The 20,130-nt window shown below is 41.4% G+C and overlaps 1 protein-coding gene across 4 annotated transcripts in view; it reads left to right on the forward strand.

Annotated features, from left to right (window-relative positions):
- Positions 1-20,130, forward strand: part of rad18 (RAD18 E3 ubiquitin protein ligase) — a 136,013-nt gene that overhangs the window by 71,377 nt on the left and 44,506 nt on the right. For 2 of the 4 annotated variants that reach the window (XM_057845121.1, XM_057845122.1), the window contains exon 12: positions 10,545-10,586. The exons of the other annotated variants lie outside the window; for them this stretch is intronic. In XM_057845121.1, the coding sequence (XP_057701104.1) occupies positions 10,545-10,586 (42 nt within the window). The remainder of the gene's footprint in view (positions 1-10,544; positions 10,587-20,130) is intronic. 4 annotated transcript variants of the gene reach the window in all.

Raw genomic sequence — 20,130 nt, forward strand, 5'->3', positions numbered from 1 at the left:
TACGTATATATATATATATATGTATATATATATATATATATATATACGTATATATATATATATATATATACGTATATATATATATATACGTATATATATATATATATACGTATATATATATATACGTATATATATATATATATACGTATATATATATATATATATATATACGTATATATATATATATATATATATATATATACGTATATATATATATATATATATATATATATATATATATATGTTACGGGTCCCAAAAATGGTACCAGAAAACAAATACAATAGTCTGTGGAACAGACAAAAGTGCATGAGGAGCGAGGACACGATGTTGCTCACGTGCTGTCCAAATTCAGTCTTTTTAATTTCAACATCATGACTCCAACATCACATTCACATCCCCTTAAATTAAATGTCTTCATGCTCAATAAAACGAAAATCTATTCAAAATAATATTTGCAGTTACAAGAATACATATTCTTCCAACCAATAAGTCTTGCTTTACTGTGATGGATACAACTGACATCTGTTGTCCTTTTCAGCTGTACGACATACTTTCGCCACAAGGGGACGCGCGCGGACAAATATAACGGTTTCATTGTCACTCTTTTCTTTTCACATCAACAAATAATCATTTTACACGTTCTTGAACAACACAGATAATGTACAGAAAGTTCGCTAAATACCTTTACGAAACAACATGTCCGCTATATACATTTATTGAACAAAGGTGGGAGAGTAGTGACTACAAGTTTTGTATGACGCAATCTATATCGCAATCTACAATTCTACAGCAGAGGGCAAAATAGCCGTTGCTATCACTTCGCCATGAGAACGCAGTTTCTTTTCACTTTCTTTTGTCAATTAAACTTCTTAAATGACCATCATACTTGATCTTAACATACAATCAATACAACAAAATTACATTTGACTCAAAATTAGTCAACATTGGTGAATACTGACCTGCGGAACAGACAAAAGTGCATGAGGAGCGAGGACACGATGTTGCTCACGTGCTGTCCAAATTCAGTCTGAAATATGGGCGGAAGTCCACATCTAAGACGAGGCCAGACGGCAGCATTTCCGGTGTCAAAAGTTCCACTTACTTTTCCCTTTTAATTATACAATTAATAACAAAATGAACCTAAGGGTGAATTTTGTTCCTTGTGAAACCACAATTTATATTAATATGATTACATATTTTTGTAGTTACTACACACTCCCCCACAACAAAAGTGGCTCCCGACACTTGCAATAAACAACTTAACTTAATACTCTTTTCTTATTGCTATACCTGTAACGGTGCATCGAACTTCAAATATAAGACTAAAGTATCTGTGTGAAATGTACAGTGTGTGTAAATGGTTAATAAGATTGAATAGGATATGGGAATGTCAGGTGTATGGGTGTCATGACAGGTGTCAGTTGGTATGACGGAAAGAAAAGCTGTGGATACTGGTGGGCATAAACTGTGGGTTGAGCTGATACTGTACTGACTACAGGGCGTTGTACATAGGTTGGATTCCCCCGGGATCTGTAAGTGAACATTTGGCCAGGACGCCTGTCTCTGGTGGATCTTCTCAATGTTGGCTGAGTGTCTGACTGTATCTCTGGGCTCTCTCTACCAAGATTTTCAATCTGAGGCAACACTCTTTCGTCATGGGTCAGCTCCTCTTCAGTACCAAGCTCATTTTCGTCCTGCACTTGTCTTTCCTCATAACCACTGTTACTTTCAGATGCAGACTCGACAGGACCAGTGTCATCTGGGTTTGTTTCTGCCAGCTCGTGGTGTTCCGATACCTCACAACTCGGTCGAGGCATAGCACTATCAGTCTTTGTCGGTACTCTTGGCATGCGCAGCCAGTAACTTGGGCCGTCATCCTCTTCATCTGATTCACTCGTGTCATGATTCTGTGTCCGCTCAATTGACCTTTCTGCTTTCTTGGATGGTGTGTTTCTTTTCCAAACAGGTGGATTCTCTGCTTGCAGCTCTACAGGTAAGTCATTAACTTGGAATAACATGTTTCGGTGGAGAGTTCGGGTGGGACGACTCCCTGTCTCAGGACTGACTTTATACACAGGATTATCACCAACCTGTTCCCTCACCACGTAGATCGTCTTCTCCCAGTATGGCTTCAATTTGCATGGGCCACCTCTTTCAACGACATTACGGACCAAGACCCTGTCTCCTATCTGTAGAGTCACACCTCTGTTTCTCTTGTCATAGTAAAATTTGCCTTTAGCACTTGATTGTTGACTGTTGGTGCTAGCTATTTTGTAGGCTTCAGTCATTCTTTCTCTCCACTTTTCTGCATATCCTCTAGCAGTGGTTGCTTCTCCCTCTGTTAACAGTCCAAAAAGGAGGTCAATCGGAAGGCGAGGATGATGACCGTACAACAAGTAATATGGGGAAAAGCCCGTCGACTCGTGTTTAGTACAGTTGTAAGCGTGAATGATGTGGGCGAGGTGGTCCTTCCAGTTCTCTCGTTCTTTTTCTCCAAGTGTGCGGAGCATTTGTAACAGTGTTCGGTTTAACCTCTCCACAGGATTGCCTTGTGGGTGGTAAGGTGAAGTTCTGGAGTGCTGCACACCAGAGAACTGTCTGAGGGTTCGGAACAATTCGTTTTCGAACTCCCTGCCTTGGTTTTGGTGAAGCTTTGTTGGATATCCAAACCGTGGGACGAAATCATTAAAAATCTTGTCTGCAGCTGTTTTGCCTGCTTTATTTCTGGTGGGATACGCCTGCGCAAACCTGGTGAAGTGATCCATGACGACCAGGATATATTCATATCCACCGCGGCTAGTTTCCAAATGGAGGAAGTCAATGCAAATGAGTTCAAGGGGTGAGCTTGATGTTAGGCTTCCCATGGCTGCTCGGTCATGCATAGCTGGCTTTTTCTGTTGTATACACCGACACTTCCTTGTGATGTATTGCTCAATATCATTTTTCATAAAGGGCCAATAAAAGCGCTCTCTGGCCAGGCTCAAAACTCTTTCCACACCCACATGTCCCATGTTATTGTGCAGGTATGTAAGGGCTGTTTGCAAAAGACCGTTCTCTACAGCTAGTCGGTTCCACTCCCTAGAGAGTTTTCTGGTGGGTTTGTCCAATGACCTGCGTTGGTTCTCCGTTATTACTGCAGCGTTTTTCTTTAATTCTAGGATTTTCCCAATGGCTGGGTCTTTCTGTTGTTCACTGACTAGGTCGCTGTGTGCAATCACTGGAAAGGGGTCTGTTAGCGTTGGGGGGTGAGAGGCCATGGTTAGAGCTGCCACCCATGCTACTTCTCCTTGCTGCGCAATTCTACTACCTTCCCAGGCTGCACATACTGCCTCCTTTGACAAGTTCTCACTACACTGACCCATATATGCATTGATGTCGAAGGGATAACGCGAGAGCGTGTCTGCATCAACATTCAATCTGCCAGGTTTGTATCTTATCTCAAAGTGAAAGTCTGCAAGTTGTCCTACCCAGCGATGACCTACAGCGTTAAGCTTAGCTGTACTCATCACGTAAGTGAGAGGGTTGTTATCAGTATAAACAACAAAATGAGGGCCATAAAACAAATAGTCCCTAAATTTGTCGCATACCCCCCATTTCAAGGCTAAGAACTCAAGCTTACCACTGTGGAGATGGTAGTTTTTCTCTGCTGGAGTGAGTGTACGGGACCCATAGCCGACTACTCTCATTTTCCCACCCTGATTTTGGTACAGGACTGCTCCAAGGCCTTGCTGGAAAGCATCAGTGTGTAGTACAAAGGGCTGGTCAAAGTCTGGGTATGCTAGCACTGGAGGGTTGGTCAGAACATTTATGAGTTCTTCCAGGATCTGCTGATGTTCATTAGTCCACTGTACCGGGGTGCGAGAAGGCAGTTGCGCGCTTTTTGTTTTGTTTGTTTTGCTTGGCCGGCTTGGGTGGTGATGGACTGGACTTTACCTGGAGGAGCTCATACAGGGGTCTTGCAATGCATGAAAAATCTTTGACAAATGCTCTGTAGTAGCTCAGAAAACCTAGGAGTCGTCTGACATCTCCGACTGTGGCTGGAGTTTTGTCTTGCAGAGCCTGTACTGCCTCGACATCCTTCGGGTCCACTCTCACACCATTTTCAGATACTAGCCGTCCAACATACCTGACCTCTTTTTTAAATAACTCACACTTTTCTGGCCTCAATTTTACACCATGGCTCTGTAGGGCTTGAAGAACGCGACGCAACACTTTGACATGTTCTCGGAAAGACTGAGAGAAGCAGAGGACATCGTCCAGATAGGGAATGCAACTCTCATCCCTTAGTGTGTCGAGCATTTCTTCCATGCTTCTTTTGAAGGCTGCTGGTGCGTTTGTCAATCCAAATGGCATTCTTACCCACTCATATAAACCCCATGGAGTTATGAAAGCAGTAAGATGCCTTGAACCCTCAGCAATAAAGCCCTGATGATAGGCTTTGCCCTGATCTAAAATGGAGAACCAGCTATAGCCTCCAAGGAAATCGATCAAATCTTGGATGCGAGGAAGGGGATGTCTGTCAGGCACAGTCTTTTTGTTGAGCAACCGATAATCAATACAGAGGCGCAGCGATCCGCCTTTTTTCCTGACACATACAATCGGTGCAGAATATGGAGACTTGGATTTGACAATCCACCCCTTGACTAACAATTCTTGGACATGCTTTTTTACCTCCTTGTACAGTGGCTTGGGGATCGAGACATAGGACTTCTGTACAGGAATGTCATCCTGAAGCTTTATTGACATCTGTAGAGAGGGGATGCACCCAATGTCACTGTTGTCACGGGCAAATGCGAGAGACTCTTCAGACTTTTCTCTACTAGCTGTTGTTGCTCTGGTTCAAGATGGCTTAAGTTGACAGGTGGTTGCCAGAGGCCAGTTGCGGGTGGCACTGTGGTGGTGACGTTTACTTCTGCCTCAACAGCCTGAACAGGCATCATCTCATCTGACTGTGACGTGATCTTTCCCTTTGGTGATGTGCTGGATAGAGCCTAACACGGTTCTCTTCGGAAGTACGATTTCGTGTTTTGTGTGGTTGGAGATGGGTACGTGAATTTGAGGCCACCTGCTCTGACTGATATCTAAAAGACCTTCCCCAATGCTTAGTTGTTCTAAGCATGTGGGCTCTTCTGGTGGTTCATAAAGCACGACAGGGTCTGATGTATCGAGTGTAGGTGGGAATCTACAACGTACATTGACAGTTTTCCCAGCTGGGATGCTTACATCTTTACCCACTCTAATCGTGGCAATGATGTCATTTGAAGTTTTCTGGATCTGAGTAAAATTCACCATGGCTGTTGCTTGTTCTTCCTCAACTCCGGGGGCCTCTTGAAGAAGACTGATCACCATCGAATGTGTTTCGGCCGGAGACTGTGGTCCATTAACCATTTCATCAAGAACATTTGATCCAATAATGGGCTGTGGAAGGTGAATCTGACTCACTAAGAAGGGAACCTGTACTGTGAGAGCTGGATTGTCGTTACCTGGCAGATTGACCATCAGCTCCACCCAACCATCATACGGGATTTCCTGCCCATTTGCTGCATATAGGCGGAAGCTTTCCCCTGCATCAAGAAGGTCATCCAGTGGATGCACTGGATGATTAGGAATAAACCTTTCCCTCCATGGCCTGTCAATAATGCTTACTTGGGAGCCAGTGTCAAATAATACTGTTGCTGTGTAGCTATTTATGAAACACTTGAGCAGATTTTTCTTTCCAATCAGGGGTACTTTATGGGTGACTTTGTGGGTTTGTCTTGTGTCTTGAAAGCGGGGTTCATTAACTTTCTGCTGTTGTGTTGATTGTTTTGAGCGTCGTGTGTAGGTTACTGAGTGGGACTGGAGCTGTGAATCGGCCTCTGGTTGTCCCTCAGGAAAGGCCGACTCCCGTTTCCCTGTTGCCTTCCTCTTTTGGAACAGCCAATAGCTCGGTGTCCTAAATCCCCACACACAAAGCAATGATCACAGCTCTCTAAACCATGGCGCAAACAGTCATTACAGATGGGCACCTTACTCTTTCTCAGACTAGAAGGCAGACCTGGTGGGAGCGGCCAAGGGATGGAGTTGGGCCTGTGGCAGTTCAACTGGCTTATATTGTGGGCCTTTAAATTAGCTGTTTGTGCTACTGCTGTTGCTGTTTGTTGGTCCATCAAAGCGGCTACCATTTTCGTCAGACTCTCGACCTGAGCGCTGAGGTTTTGAAGCTTATCCTCTTCTCTCTTGTCCACATGTTGGTCTGTGTTGTTCACCTGGACACTGTGTGCATGCATTGCTTTTGGTTTGGAGAATAACCCAAGCCGTCGCTGATGTTCATTTTCATCACTAATTATTTTTGTCACCCATCCAACAATGTCCTCATCAGTGATTTGCTGATTTGAGAGAAGTGGTCTTAATTGTTGCCTGACGTCTGAATATTTGGAGCTAAGACCCTGGTAGATGGTATGTAAGAAAACTTCTTGGATGGTCTTGGGGTCATAGCGAATATCTGTGTTGGCCTGCGTTGACTGGAAGAGGATTCGCTGTTTAAGCCCGATCATTCGATATATAAACTGCTGGGTGGGTTCTTGTTCATTCTGTTTTGCACACATTAATTCCTGGAACAGTTCTGTACTTGCCTTTTCACCTAGATGAGATCTGAGGAAGCCCTTCAGCTCACAGAGAGTTATTTTGTCTTTGTTGGTAAGCATGTCTTTGAACGCCCCAGGCTTAATGATCTTTAAAACGCCACAGATAACTTCTGCCTCAGTGAAACCCTCTTTGGCGCCCTCATCAATTTGCTTACAAATATTGTTATATGTAATTTCTGAATTTTGATCCCCAATCTGCCCCCCATACACCTTAAAATCCCTACGCTGGAGATAAGGTAAATCTTTGGGAGAGATTACAGTTGGTGTGCCATTCATAAAGTGTGTGTGACCTGGTGTTTGTATGTTATGTGGTGTGTTCATGCTGTTCTGATAATACTGTAACTTTCTGCCCAACTCATCATGCATAGCTTGCAGTTGGTCTACACTATGAGCGTTAGTATCTTGGTTGTCAACAATGGGTGTAGGATGGCCCCTAGTGGCATCTATGGGGAGTGCTATGTTTGCTGCTGGTGTGATTTGGTGAGCATATGCTGGTGTTGTGAGTTCTGTTGGGACGTTCCTAAGTGTCTTTTGCTGTGGTGTAACCCTAGCTGGGCTAGCAACTGTATCGTGATTTTCAATCATTGTATAAATTTGCTCATCTAACACGAGTAATTGACTTACTCCCTCATCTTCAGACTTAATTAAAGCATCAGATTGCATGTAGGCAAGGATGTACTCAACACAAACTTCTTCATCAGCAGACTCCAGATGAGTTGACTCTTGTCCATCTCCTGCAATGTCTTTGGCCAGTTCGTGCAGTTCTCTTGCTGAAAGTTTAAACAAGTTTTTCTTTATGGCCCAAACGAGCCGTTTTCGTGCAGAAGACATGGCACGTGCAGGTCTGAAGTACAGCGGTGCAGTTCCCTTGGCTGGACGAAATCCCTCTCCTGGATTCGATCTCCACGGCTGGACACCCACCGACTGTCGTCGCGGCTGCAGCCACGTCTTCTCGCGTTGGCCTCGTGGTTCTTTTATCACTGGACCTCACTCGTCTCGGTGTTGAATGGAGCGAGATCCCGGACGAGCCCCCAGAATTTGTTACGGGTCCCAAAAATGGTACCAGATAACAAATACAATAGTCTGTGGAACAGACAAAAGTGTTATGACGGCAAGCCGTTAATGTGGATCCAAAAACACAGACCAGGAGATCAATAGAGCAAATGTTTGTGTTTAATTAGTATAACAAAGGGAGCACGCTAGAAAACGCGAATGTAACAAGTACAACTTAGGGAGCACGCTAGAAAACGCGGATATAACAAGTACAACTTAGGGAGCACGCTAGAAAACGCGGATATAACAAGTACAACTTAGGGAGCACGCTAGAAAACGCGGATATAACAAGTATAACTAAAAGAGCACCCAAGATGGTGTGAGTATAACAGAGTACAAAATCCTAACTACAAAATCCAGAAGAGCACAAAAGTAAATAAGATCAAACCAGAACACGACCGAAGAACGTCGGAAGGCACCGAGGATGACGATGAGCACACAGCGGTAAGCAAGGCAGGAACAAGCATATGCAATAGTCCGACACTCGCAGACGGTGACAGGAGTCCTTAAATAATGAGCGCTCCTAATGCGCCACAGGTGTGCGGCCACGGCCCCGCCCATCCAGCTGAATCAGATGCTGGAAAGAAAAAACAACTGAGAAGGCATACACATATGACAGAACCCCCCCCTCAACGGACGCCCCCTGGCGGACCACCTGGTTTCGAGGGATGAAGGGAGTGGAAATCCCGCAAAAGCGATGGATCGAGGATCCAGGAGGGCGCTCCTCAGGGCCATAACCTTCCCAGTCGACCAGGTACTGCACCCCCCTTCCCCGCCTCCTAGAATCGAGAATAGTACGCACCGTATATACCGGCCCACCGTCAACCACGCGAGGGGCAGGAGGAGGCACTGGTGGAGGGTTCAGGGGGCTAGTGGAGACTGGCTTGAGCAGAGACACGTGGAAGACTGGGTGGATCTTCATTGAACCGGGAAGCTTTAGCCTGACCGCGACGGGGTTCACCACAGAGTCCACAGCAAAAGGGCCCACGAATCTAGGGCCCAACTTCTTGGAAGTCCCAGCAAGGTTCAAATCCCGCGTTGATAACCAGACCATCTGGCCCGGACGATAGACCGGAGCGGGTCTTCTGTGGCGGTCAGCAATCAGGCGGTTGCGGGCTGCAGTGCGGACTAGTGCAGCCCTAGCGTCCCTCCAGACTCTATGGGCCCTCCGCAGGTGCACTTGGACGGACGGCACGACGACCTCGGCTTCCTGAGAAGGGAACAGTGGCGGTTGGAACCCGTATGCTGACATAAAAGGCGACCTCCCAGTGGCTGAGCTAATGAGGGTGTTGTGGGCATATTCCACCCAAGGCAGGTGTGAGGCCCAAGAGGCCGGATGCAGTTGGCAAACGCAACGGAGGGCAGCCTCCAGCTCCTGGTTGACCCGTTCTGTCTGTCCGTTGGACTGTGGGTGGTAGCCGGAAGACATACTTGACGTGGCCCCCAGAGCTTTGCAGAATGCTCTCCAAACCCGAGACACAAACTGGGGTCCCCTGTCAGAAACGAGGTCAGACGGAATGCCATGGGTTCGAAAAACGTGTGTTACCAGCAGGTCAGCGGTCTCCAGGGCTGAAGGCAACTTGGGGAGAGCGACGAAGTGCGCCATCTTGGAGAATCGGTCAATCACTGTCAAGATGACGGAATATCCCCTTGAGCGTGGAAGGCCAGTAATAAAATCGAGTGCAACATGGGACCAAGGACGAGATGGAACAGGCAACGGACGCAGAAGTCCTGCTGGAGCTTGATGGGCTGATTTGCCCCGAGCGCAGATGGAACACGCAGAAATGTAGTCCATGACGTCCTTTCGCATACCCGGCCACCAAAACCTCTGGGAAATGAGGAAGAACGTGCGGGACACACCCGGGTGGCAGGCGAACTTCGAGGTGTGCCCCCACTTCAGCACTCCTGCACGCTGAGTTTGTTTTAGTTCAATCGACTCGTTGCGAGGCAAATCATTTGACTGATTGCCATAATGTACGAACCTGGTCCCCCCTCTGGCGAGAGGAACCCCAGGGGCCGAAGATCCAGGACGACGTGAAGAGATCGCGTCACAGGCGGCAACGTGGTGCCCCGGCAAGCCACAGTAAAGATTTAAAAATTTTAATCGTTTGACAGCCCTAATATTTTTTAAAAAATTTATTTCATTTTTTTACTGACTTTGTATTTTTCTTTATCTTTTGTCTATTGTTTCAAATATTAAGAGTAAGAGTAGTAAGTATTCACTTTAGCAAATTTCTTTTGTTAATATTTACTTACTATTTGAATTAAATGTTAGCTATTCTCTAGTTTCCTGTGTTGTTGGAGATTCTTTAAAACTAGCAGTAAAAAACAATAGAAAACCCAAGTCAAAAAGAAATCATGAAAAGAACTGAAATCAGGTGATTTGAGAACATATCGTGATTTTTGCCCAGATAGCTCACCCTACTGTACAGTAAAATATATATCACTCTCTTTAAACCATACTCCAAAATCAGCTTTATTAATCAGTGGGCTATAGTTTTATTATGATAGTTTGACCCTAAAATGAGTTATTTGTGGAGCCTTTATTTTTATTGAAATGATTTACTTCCTTCTATACTTCCACTCGTCCGATTATTGAAGTTTTGCTGCATTATTGATCTTTTAATGTGCCTTGAAATGTCAGGAGCGCATAATAAGAGAAACGTGTTGAACATTGGAGCATGGCAGAGTTTCACGCTGCGTGTATTTAGTGTGACGTTTAGTTTTATAACTTCTGGTGTGAAGTCTGGTACCAATTAAGTCCAGTGCAGTCTACAAAGTTGATTAAAGCCTTGTGTTGCTACAGTAAAAGCACTTTATCAGTAAAATTAACTTTTTCTTTCTCTTTTTTTTTTTCCGGCCAGTTCAATTCCTGACATCTTTTCACCAGAACGTTCGCAAAATAAGTAAGTCTCATCTCCAGTGTTTGTGGTTTATAATTGATTTATTTCTTCATCTCATTATTTTGGAAGATGTGAGTCCCCTCTAATCACACATCTTTTGAGCCATAACATTGAACAAAGCATGTATAAAACATTTACTTTGACTGCACCTTGTTCCCAAAATCTGTAGTCTGACTGTATGTGAGCGTTTCGTCTTTGTTTTATTGAGGACAATGGGCTACGTGGTTGCATTGGCTCTGTATGGAAAGCGGAGTAGCATTTTCTCATAGCCAATGTTTTTGTTTTGTGACATTAGCGTATCCTAGTTAATTGAGCCAAGGCACCCATTTCACATTGGAAAAACCTGAACAAAGGCAAACAAATGTTACAAAAAGTGAACTAATGATTCTGTCTGTTTACTAATTTACTCAACTGACTTACTAATGTAAAATCTAACATAACAAGATTAATAGTTAAGAGTGAATATACCACAAAGCATACTCCCAACACACTTTAATACAATTTCAAACTCATTTTTTAAAATTACCCTTCCAAACTGATAGCTTGCAAATATTTGCGCGTATATGCACGACAGGTTCCTATTGAACAGCTTATGCTAAACTTGGCTCCACTGTCATATAAAAAAAGTCTTTGTCTCTCACTTTACTCTTGACATATGACTTTACAATTAGTGCTGCAACGATTAATCGACTTTACTCTTGACATATGACTTTACAGTTAGTGCTGCAACGATTAATCGATTAACTCAAGTATTCGATTAGAAAAAAATATTTGAATTAAATTTTGCTGCCTCGAGTATTCGTTTAAAATGGCGTTGTAATGGTTTGTTTTGAAAGTGGTTGCATTTAGTTTTATTGATTTGGGTGGATACACTGCCCTCTAGTCTGCCTGATTTCACATGGCTGAATCCCGCTGCTCCCTGTTAAGACCAACATAAGCCAAGTTTTTGTTAGAGCTAGTATTTTTTTTATTTATGCATTTGTAATTTAGTTTAAAGGTATATTTAGCCATTTTTTTGTGGGAATATGTGTTTGAACTATTTGTTAAGAGCATTGTAAAAAAAACCTTGGCATTTTATAGCATTTAAACTAACGGACTTTTGCTAACCCTTATCCGATTGCCTGATTAATCGAACTAACCAGTTCATCGATTAATCCAATCGGCCTATTTACAATACTTCCTAGATGCCAATTACTACTTTTCACAATGGCACAGGCTTTGCGGCCATCTTACGGCAACTTCAGGTGTTACAGAAAGATTTTGAAGTATAAAATTTGGAGAGTTTTCAGAGCAACTAGCTGAACATAAATTCTAGATGTTGGAGGGGGGTGTCCAATTTAGCATGGCCTCAATGACGATGCTAATGTTTCGCAAAAAAAAAATTGTCATGTATATGTACATTAGAAAATTCTCTCCTGAACAGTTTTGTTGCTTTTTTTGGCTATAAAATGCTGACAAACAAAATGGACGCACAACGGTGTGAACAATTATATTAGTAACCACATTTTTTGTATTGGCCAGCTCACCTCTTCTTAATGCCTCAAATGATGAAAACAATGTCACTAATGTTTATCTTTTCAATTACTACCACCATGGCTTTAGATGCACTGGGTCTTGTCAGCTTGTTGATTAATGATCTGTTTACCTTGAAAGCAGGCTTGTTGCTCAGGTCAGAGCAGTATTTTCTTCTTGCACTGTAAATGTCATGTTTGTGAAGTTATCAATAGAATGTCAATTGAAGGGTTTGCTCACGTGTAGCATGTTGGCCTGCCGAGCATAAGATAGGTGCACTGTTAGAGTCCATACACTGTAGGGCTTTAGTCTTGTGTTTTTAAGCTAAACGTTCAAAAATAATAAGTTCAGACTTAGTGGAGACTTGGAGATTGGGTGTGTAAGTGCCCATCACTTCCAAGGAAGGAAGTGGGAAAGAAAGAGTCTAATCACTACATTGCAGATTGTAATAGTTGGCAACTGAACTGTTTTTTTCTTTTAATAGACAGTATATCTTTATATTTTGCATGCACTTGAGCCCATTGCCCGTTCACTAGTACACTCCGTCATCACTTAGGCTTCCACTTGCTACGTGTGGACTTGTGACCCAAATTCCAGTAGTGGAATGTTATTTTTCTTACCAATACATTCAGGATAAAGAGACACGAGACTCCTTGTCAAAGTCTGTGAGCTGATTTCAATCTTTACTCCTGCGTGTGAACTTTTAAGGGTTTCCACATGTGGCTGTTAGAGGTCTTTGGTGGTTGTCTCATTGACACGATCCCTGGGCGACATGACTTTGTCCCCGAAGTGATGTCAGGAAACATGCTCATACTACTGGAACTTTTTTCCCCCAAAAAAAGGGTTACCTTATTTGATCAAATACTGTAGTACTTCTGACTCTTATACAGCGGTTGCTGTGTCTCGTTGCGTAATTCTTTATTGGACATTTTCACCAAGAGTCCACATGTAGTACACTTCATTGTTATTTGGTTAGCTTTTACACTACATTATAGTAAATATTTTAACCCCTTCAGACCTAAGCATGCTGCTGAAGGACATGACTCGTTCGCATCTCTAAAATACACGGAATTTAGTTGCTACTGCCACTTCTGGCAAATGATTGGATGAAACTTTACCCATCAAAATCAAATCATGAGGTTTGGCACGCTACCTTTGCTATTTGTGGCTCTTTGAAAATGGTTGACCAAACGCAGCTTTAAAAAGGATAATGCAAATGGCTCATTTCACATTAAAAACACATTAACATTGAAAATAACCAATAAAAGCATGAAATAGCCCCGAACAAAAAATTGCACATTGTTCTGGTGTCTGAGTAGAGTAAAAATCAGCGCTTTTTTTTTTTTTTTTCCCCAACAGAAAAAATGTAGGTCTAAAGCGGTTAATTTTCTTAATATTTTTTTTTCTTAGCCCTGCTTTGTGTGCTACCAAAAAAGCAGGTAAACAGTGATGACATCAGTGAAATTAATGAAAACATTATAAAGTTTAAATTAGGGCTGTCCCAAACGACTATAATTTTCTCCCGATTAGTCAGCCGACTATTTTTACGATTAGCCGACTAATCTAATCTTTTTTTGTTTGTTTGTTTTTTTTTTACTACTTTAATAATGAAATTTTTGCTCAAGCTTATTAATTCACAAAAAACATTTTGGAACACCTAAATTCTTTATTAACGTATAAATAAATAACATAAATATCAATAATAAATCACAAACAATGAGATCAAATGCTGCTGGCATTAACTAGTGCAAAAACAATGTAAACGGAAACACTGTGGCTTCAACTTTTTAACAGGAGTCAAAACAATTCTGACTCTTTTTGTGGTATGTCATTGTCTATATTGTTCTAAATGTTAAAATGAATTGCAATGTCCCGGACAACCATTTTCAGAATACTTTGTATTAGGCCTGAACGATATTGGAAAAAACTATTGTTGCGATTTTTTTTAGGTGTGCAATATATTGCGATATTATATTGCGATAGTAAAAAAAAAAAAAAAAAAAAAAATTTTTTTAAAGAAATATTCACTAGATGACTTGAATAGCTGTTTGGAAATACTTTGCATGACACACCGTGACCACAGTGTATTCATATAATACCGTTTCATTTGTGAATGATTAAGATTGCTGTATTATTATGAAGGGATCCAGGAAGCCATGTCTGCACAAAATAGATAATTTCTTGAACACAATATTTGACACTTCAACAGCAGCAAATACATTAAATGACAAATAAAAGAGCAGGTGCATTCGTCCCCTGAGTTTTTGACAAAATATAACAATAAATAACAACTTTGGTAAAATAACAACAAAGTTGTAAACATATTTGAACAAAAATATTAAATATGACAAATAAGAGTTGTTCACAAACTATAACAATAAATAAGAACCTCAGTAAAACAATAAAGTTGTCAACATATTTGAACTTAAATATTAAATCTGTCAAAAGTGCAAGTGCATTAGTCCCCTGAGTTGTTTACACAAAATATAACAATATAGAACTGCAAAACTGCAACAAAGTTGTAAAAATATTTAAAAAATATTAAGTATCAAAACTTTATGTGCAGCTGTACTATAGTTATTTGAAAAATACGATTTACAGTTAATTTAAATATAAAAGAAACAGAAACTCAATTGAACTTGTAAATAATTGAACCGAATAACAGCAAATAACTGATGAATAACAGAACCATTTTAACTCCCAAATTTATGTATTTGTCTGCATATCGTCCACCTTCCTTGCTCAGCAATTCTCAACTGGGTCTCATAGGTTTTTGGCCAAGACTACTAGTTTATCCACCATTGCAGGCTTGAGACAACAACGTTGGCACGTAACAATGTTCCCACCTGTACTAAAAAGCCTCTGATGGGAAGCTCGTAGCAGGAATGCATAGATACCTGCGTTTTAAATGGTCCCACATGTTCGACGGATTACTTCTTGTTGAGGCAACCATGGCGAGGCACTGTCAACAGGGCTGTTTTTTGTTCCTTATATTCTTGTCGATAGCCAAAATACTTCCAAAACTCCTTTTGGAGACAGTCTTCCCTATTAAACGTGCTGCTTGATTGCTTGCTTTCACTTTGAAAACGGCCCCTCCTCCCTCCGCTCTGCTGTTCGGCCCCTCCTCCCTCCACTCCGCTCTAGCAGGGGAGGGGGAGGAGCGGATGACTGCGAGCTGGAGAGAATGACAGACTGTGTGCACTCTCCTTCTCGCTCCTTGCTCAAAACAAACGTTTGTGGATTTATAAAAATGAAATGAAAAAACTATCGCACGTCCTTGCGATGGGACTATTGCACATGCGCACATCGCGATGGCGATGTTTAAACGATATATCGTTCAGGCCTACTTTGTATGAGTTCAGATGCTTTTTCTGGTGTGCATTCCGCATTTTTGGGGGAGAGGAAAAACTGTTCAATTTTTGTTTTAACCTGAAAATAGATAAAGTAGAGGGCACACTGAAATATTACCACAATTATTTTGAATGAAAGGCACACATACTCACAGTAACAAAAATTAAATATATCGTATTAATTTTATAGTATACTACTATATGTATATACACAATAATACTTTATAATATAAAGTAACTAACATTAGTGCAGTCATGGATTACAGTAAGCAGGCCAGTGCTGTTTCCATATATATTTTTTTATTATATTATGTATATAAAGGATATATGTCTATATTTTCCCCAAGTGGGAGCTTCCATGATCCTAATAAATTTAATAATAATTAAAAAATATATAATTATATATATATAATAATTATTTTATTAAATAAAAATGCACCTTAATACGACGCACATAAAGGCAACTTCCATTTAAAAAAATCGTGACAAAAATGTATGGACTTACAATCCGCTAGCTTGTTGTTTCTTGTTGTCTTCGAAAATTACACCAGGGTGACGGCGTTTCAAGTGTTCGTTCATAGCCGACGTGCCACCGTGGTATGTGAGCTCATCTTAGCAAAGAGTACACACAGTGGCACCCTCCATATTTCCCTTGAAGTAATTCCAGGCTCTGGCTATTCTGGTCTGCTTTTTTGGCTTAATGCCGCTTTCACGTGTTACCAATTCTGCCCTTTTTGGTAATTGGCGGTGTTTTCAACTCGTCGCTGTAGTGAGGAGTCAACTGGCGATTCACTTGGCTCGTTGTCGTCGGTTCTTCCGATTTCCTCCTCAGGAAGGCGGCAGCGTGCATAAAAACAACGAGAGGCTTCGGATGGCTCTTTATGGATACTTTTATTGACCAAAGCAAAAACGTGGGGAATGCCAACTCCGCGCTACCCGCACACTTTCCCAACTCACCGATCTCGCTCCCTCTCTCTCGCTCGCCCACTTTCTTCCTCTTTGCTCAATCTGACAATGCAGGTCACATTGAAATAACAGCGGCCCCCTTGGGGGTGCCAGTAACAACCGCTTGCATCGCGAGCGCCCGCTATTCTAAACTTTATCCGCGTGTAATTTGTTTTTTAAACCCGTCATTACCCATCGACGGTATGTTTTGCCCGTCGACGCATTTACGTCATCGATGACGTCGACAACGTCGACGAGTCGGGACAGCTCTAGTTTAAATAAACTTGTTTTAGTATTATGTACTGTACATTGAAGACATGCCACATGTTTGTTGTTATCAATTGATCACATTCATAGTGTTGGGAAGATGAATAAATGAGTCCAGGTCAGCTATAATTCTCTTTAACTGACCTCTATATGAAATGATAAAATCAAGATGACATTTCACCACTTCAATAAAAATAATTCAACATGCCAGTGAAAAATGATTCCCAGGGCACACGTTTATTAATTACTGTCCTGCATCACCTAAAGGACAAGAAATATTGGCAGAATTATGTGTGAATATATCATAAAAATAACGTCATTGGTAATTGTCATTTAATTAGATTCATACACTCTTGTCTTCGCAGGGGGAGGGGTTAGACCTTCCAAGGAACCATTTGAATAATAAATTGCTGGTGGCGAAATTTGGAGGCCGTTTGTTGAGATTGACTGTCTGCAATAATTGTTCATCCCCTCACCACCCGCCACCTCCCGCATACTAATCAAACACATATTAACTTGGCCCGAGAAGATCATGAGTTTACTTTTTTACTTAAAATTAATTAGAAAAAGTTTTTCTCGTCAGCAGGTTTCTGACGTTCTATTTATTCAGGAGACACATTTTACACTCATCTCAATTAGTCTTTTTGTTGAAATAAATATAAGCTCATAGATTTGAACCACAGAAATGATCATCAGTGATCACTTTGGGCGTTTGCTGGTACTAAATGTATTTCAATGTCAACGTTTTAACTCATATCTTGTAAATTATCAAGTAGCAAATAGCAGTTCTGCTTTCAAAATTGTCAAGTGCAGTGGTGGCTTGAGTTGTGAGTTGAGTTGTGCGTTGTGTTTAATTCATTGCTGGTAACTCCAAACTAGGGTTAATGACACACAAATGATTTTGAAAGTTGACGAATCATTGAGGGTTTTTTTCAATTAGTCATCTAATCGACTCAGACTCTAATGACATTGATTCTTTAGGCTTAACATGTTCAATGTCTATTAGAATCCAAATATATGCACTGAGGAAAGTTGGAAATACTATAGAACTACTATAAAACTCTGCATCACAGTTTTCCACATCAAAAACGGATGCTGCTATCGCAAACACCCCCCTCCCACACCCACCTACACATATACACACACCTGTATGTATTTATGTGTGTATATATATATATATCAGGGGTCGCGTTAACCGAATATTTTCCGTCGTTGACCGGTTTTTTAAAACGGTGACGGAAAAAACTGAAGTCCATCCGTCATTTTGACAGGTTGCAATTCACACCCACAGGGTGGCAAGTGAGCATATTAATTAGCTATTGTCTCTCTTGATGCATGACGTCGTTGGCCTTACTCGGAAAAATGTTAAGGCAACTGAGTGTTTGCCTTGCACGGCCAGACTGTTCTCCCTGTATTTTTGAAACACTGAGAGAAAAGTCTGGGACACAGCCTCTCGAGAAGGTACAAAATCAATCGACAAATCAGATTTGTTTATTTGCGTGACGTGTTCTTCACGAGCAACGTCACTCTTGCCCGCCGAAAGTCGTCTCTAGAACAACACGGATGGCGAACGGGAGGGCCGAGAATATGTCCCAATCCGCGGTAAATTCAGTTTTAAATAAGCTAAAACACAACGAGTCATTGACAAGTCTGTCTCTCGCTAGCCATGTTGAATAAACTCCGTTCTCCTCGTATGTTTACTTCCGCACGCAAGTCCCTCGTCCTGCCCTTGTCGCTTTGCTAGCGGCACGTCTGCCCGTCGCTGATTGGGGAACTCCGCTGTCTGTTTGCCTCTTGTTAAGTGTAGAAAAGGCTACAAAGTTATGTGATTGTTTGCTTAAGAAGTTCACAGTTGCTCGTTCAATGCCTTCAGCATCATTTGATTCCCACATTTGGCTGACGTAAATAGGTGAAAAGTTGGATTGCGCATGCACCGTACCAGAATGCGGATGTCAATAGTAAGAAAGTCACGCGTGGATGCACGACATGAGCGTGCGTCTAATTGTGTGTTTGTTCATTGCTGTGCGTAAATGCAAAGTGAGTATCACAAGCAGCATTCATATTTACGTAGACAATTTGTTATGATTACCTTTTGCTGTTGTTATGATAGTTCGTCCGATTGTTTTGCGTGGTAGTCCGTTAGCGTGTTGCTATGCTGCGATTCTAAAATAGCGACAAGTTGCGGCCTAGCGCACCGGAAAAAGAGTGAATCCGCCTTCACAATAAGTGCCCGAAACCGGAAGTGCTTAGCTGGAGCGTAGAAAATAGTTCAAGCTTAACTTCGAATATTCCATCTACATGTTTAAATGTAATTAACTTGAATTTAAGCAATATATATTTATTTATTGTTTCTTTTCATGTCTTTTGTACAGATAAACCACACACACAGATACACACATATATACCCACAAACACCTACTCAAGAATATAACCATTTCCACATCTACATGGACAGTTGGGATGAATGGACTGTATAAAGTTGATTTAAGAGGATGTGCATTAAAGAAAAAGGAGAAATCCAGCCACCTGTCCAAGTGCCGTGATTGCCTCTACTTTGAGTGGGCCTTAAGTGGTGTTTGGCCAACACACTGACGTGAACACAGCTAAAATCAACCTGAATCAGCGAGAATCCAGTTTTCTCCACTACATTAAGCTTATTCGGACAGAATATTAATTAAAAATGAATGAAAACTAAATACTATAGAATATGTCATTATTATCAGTTTAAAAATGTAAGTGACTGGTAAAAATAGATTATGACCGGATTTTTATGACTCTGTCAGTCAAAATGACAGACAACGAAAAAGTCTAGCGCAACCTCTGATATATATATATATATATTAGGGCTGTCAAAATTATCGCGTTAACGCGCGGTAATTAATTTTTAAAATTAATCATGTTATAATATTTGACGCAATTAACGCACATGTCCCGCTCAGACAGTATTCTGCCTTTTGGTAAGTTTTACATTAAGGCTTTTTGTGCTGCAGCACAGCAGCGAACTCTTGTGGTCGCTTTGCGACATGGTTTATTTTTTTCTTGCCAGTTCATATGGCTGCACGACGTCTCGGGCTGAAGCGTACGTTGTAATGTTGTGCTTATATGATCCTTGGACAAGATTTGTCCGTAAGTATGGTTGTTGTAAAGAATGTACAATATTATGTTAGTAAGCGAAATGTTCTATTTTTTGTATGAGACGCTTTTTGTCTATGTTTAGTGAACCTGTATAGCGTGCTAAGCTAATGTTGTTGCTAATGCAATGCTTGTGTACTTTTTTTTTTTTTGTAGTTTTATGACGGTCTAAAGAGGACAATGGTTTGAGGCTATTTTATTAATAAATCAGATGAAAAAGGAAGAAGTCTGATTATTAAGGCGTCGTTCACTAGCTGTCTAGCTTTGGAAAAAGTAGACGCTTCGGAGTGAGGACAGCATAGACAGATTTAAATGACAGTAGAGTGAAATGCCCACTACAG

The sequence above is a fragment of the Corythoichthys intestinalis genome, chromosome 9 (genome assembly GCF_030265065.1).
Source record: "Corythoichthys intestinalis isolate RoL2023-P3 chromosome 9, ASM3026506v1, whole genome shotgun sequence".
In the NCBI taxonomy this organism is placed as follows: domain Eukaryota; kingdom Metazoa; phylum Chordata; class Actinopteri; order Syngnathiformes; family Syngnathidae; genus Corythoichthys; species Corythoichthys intestinalis.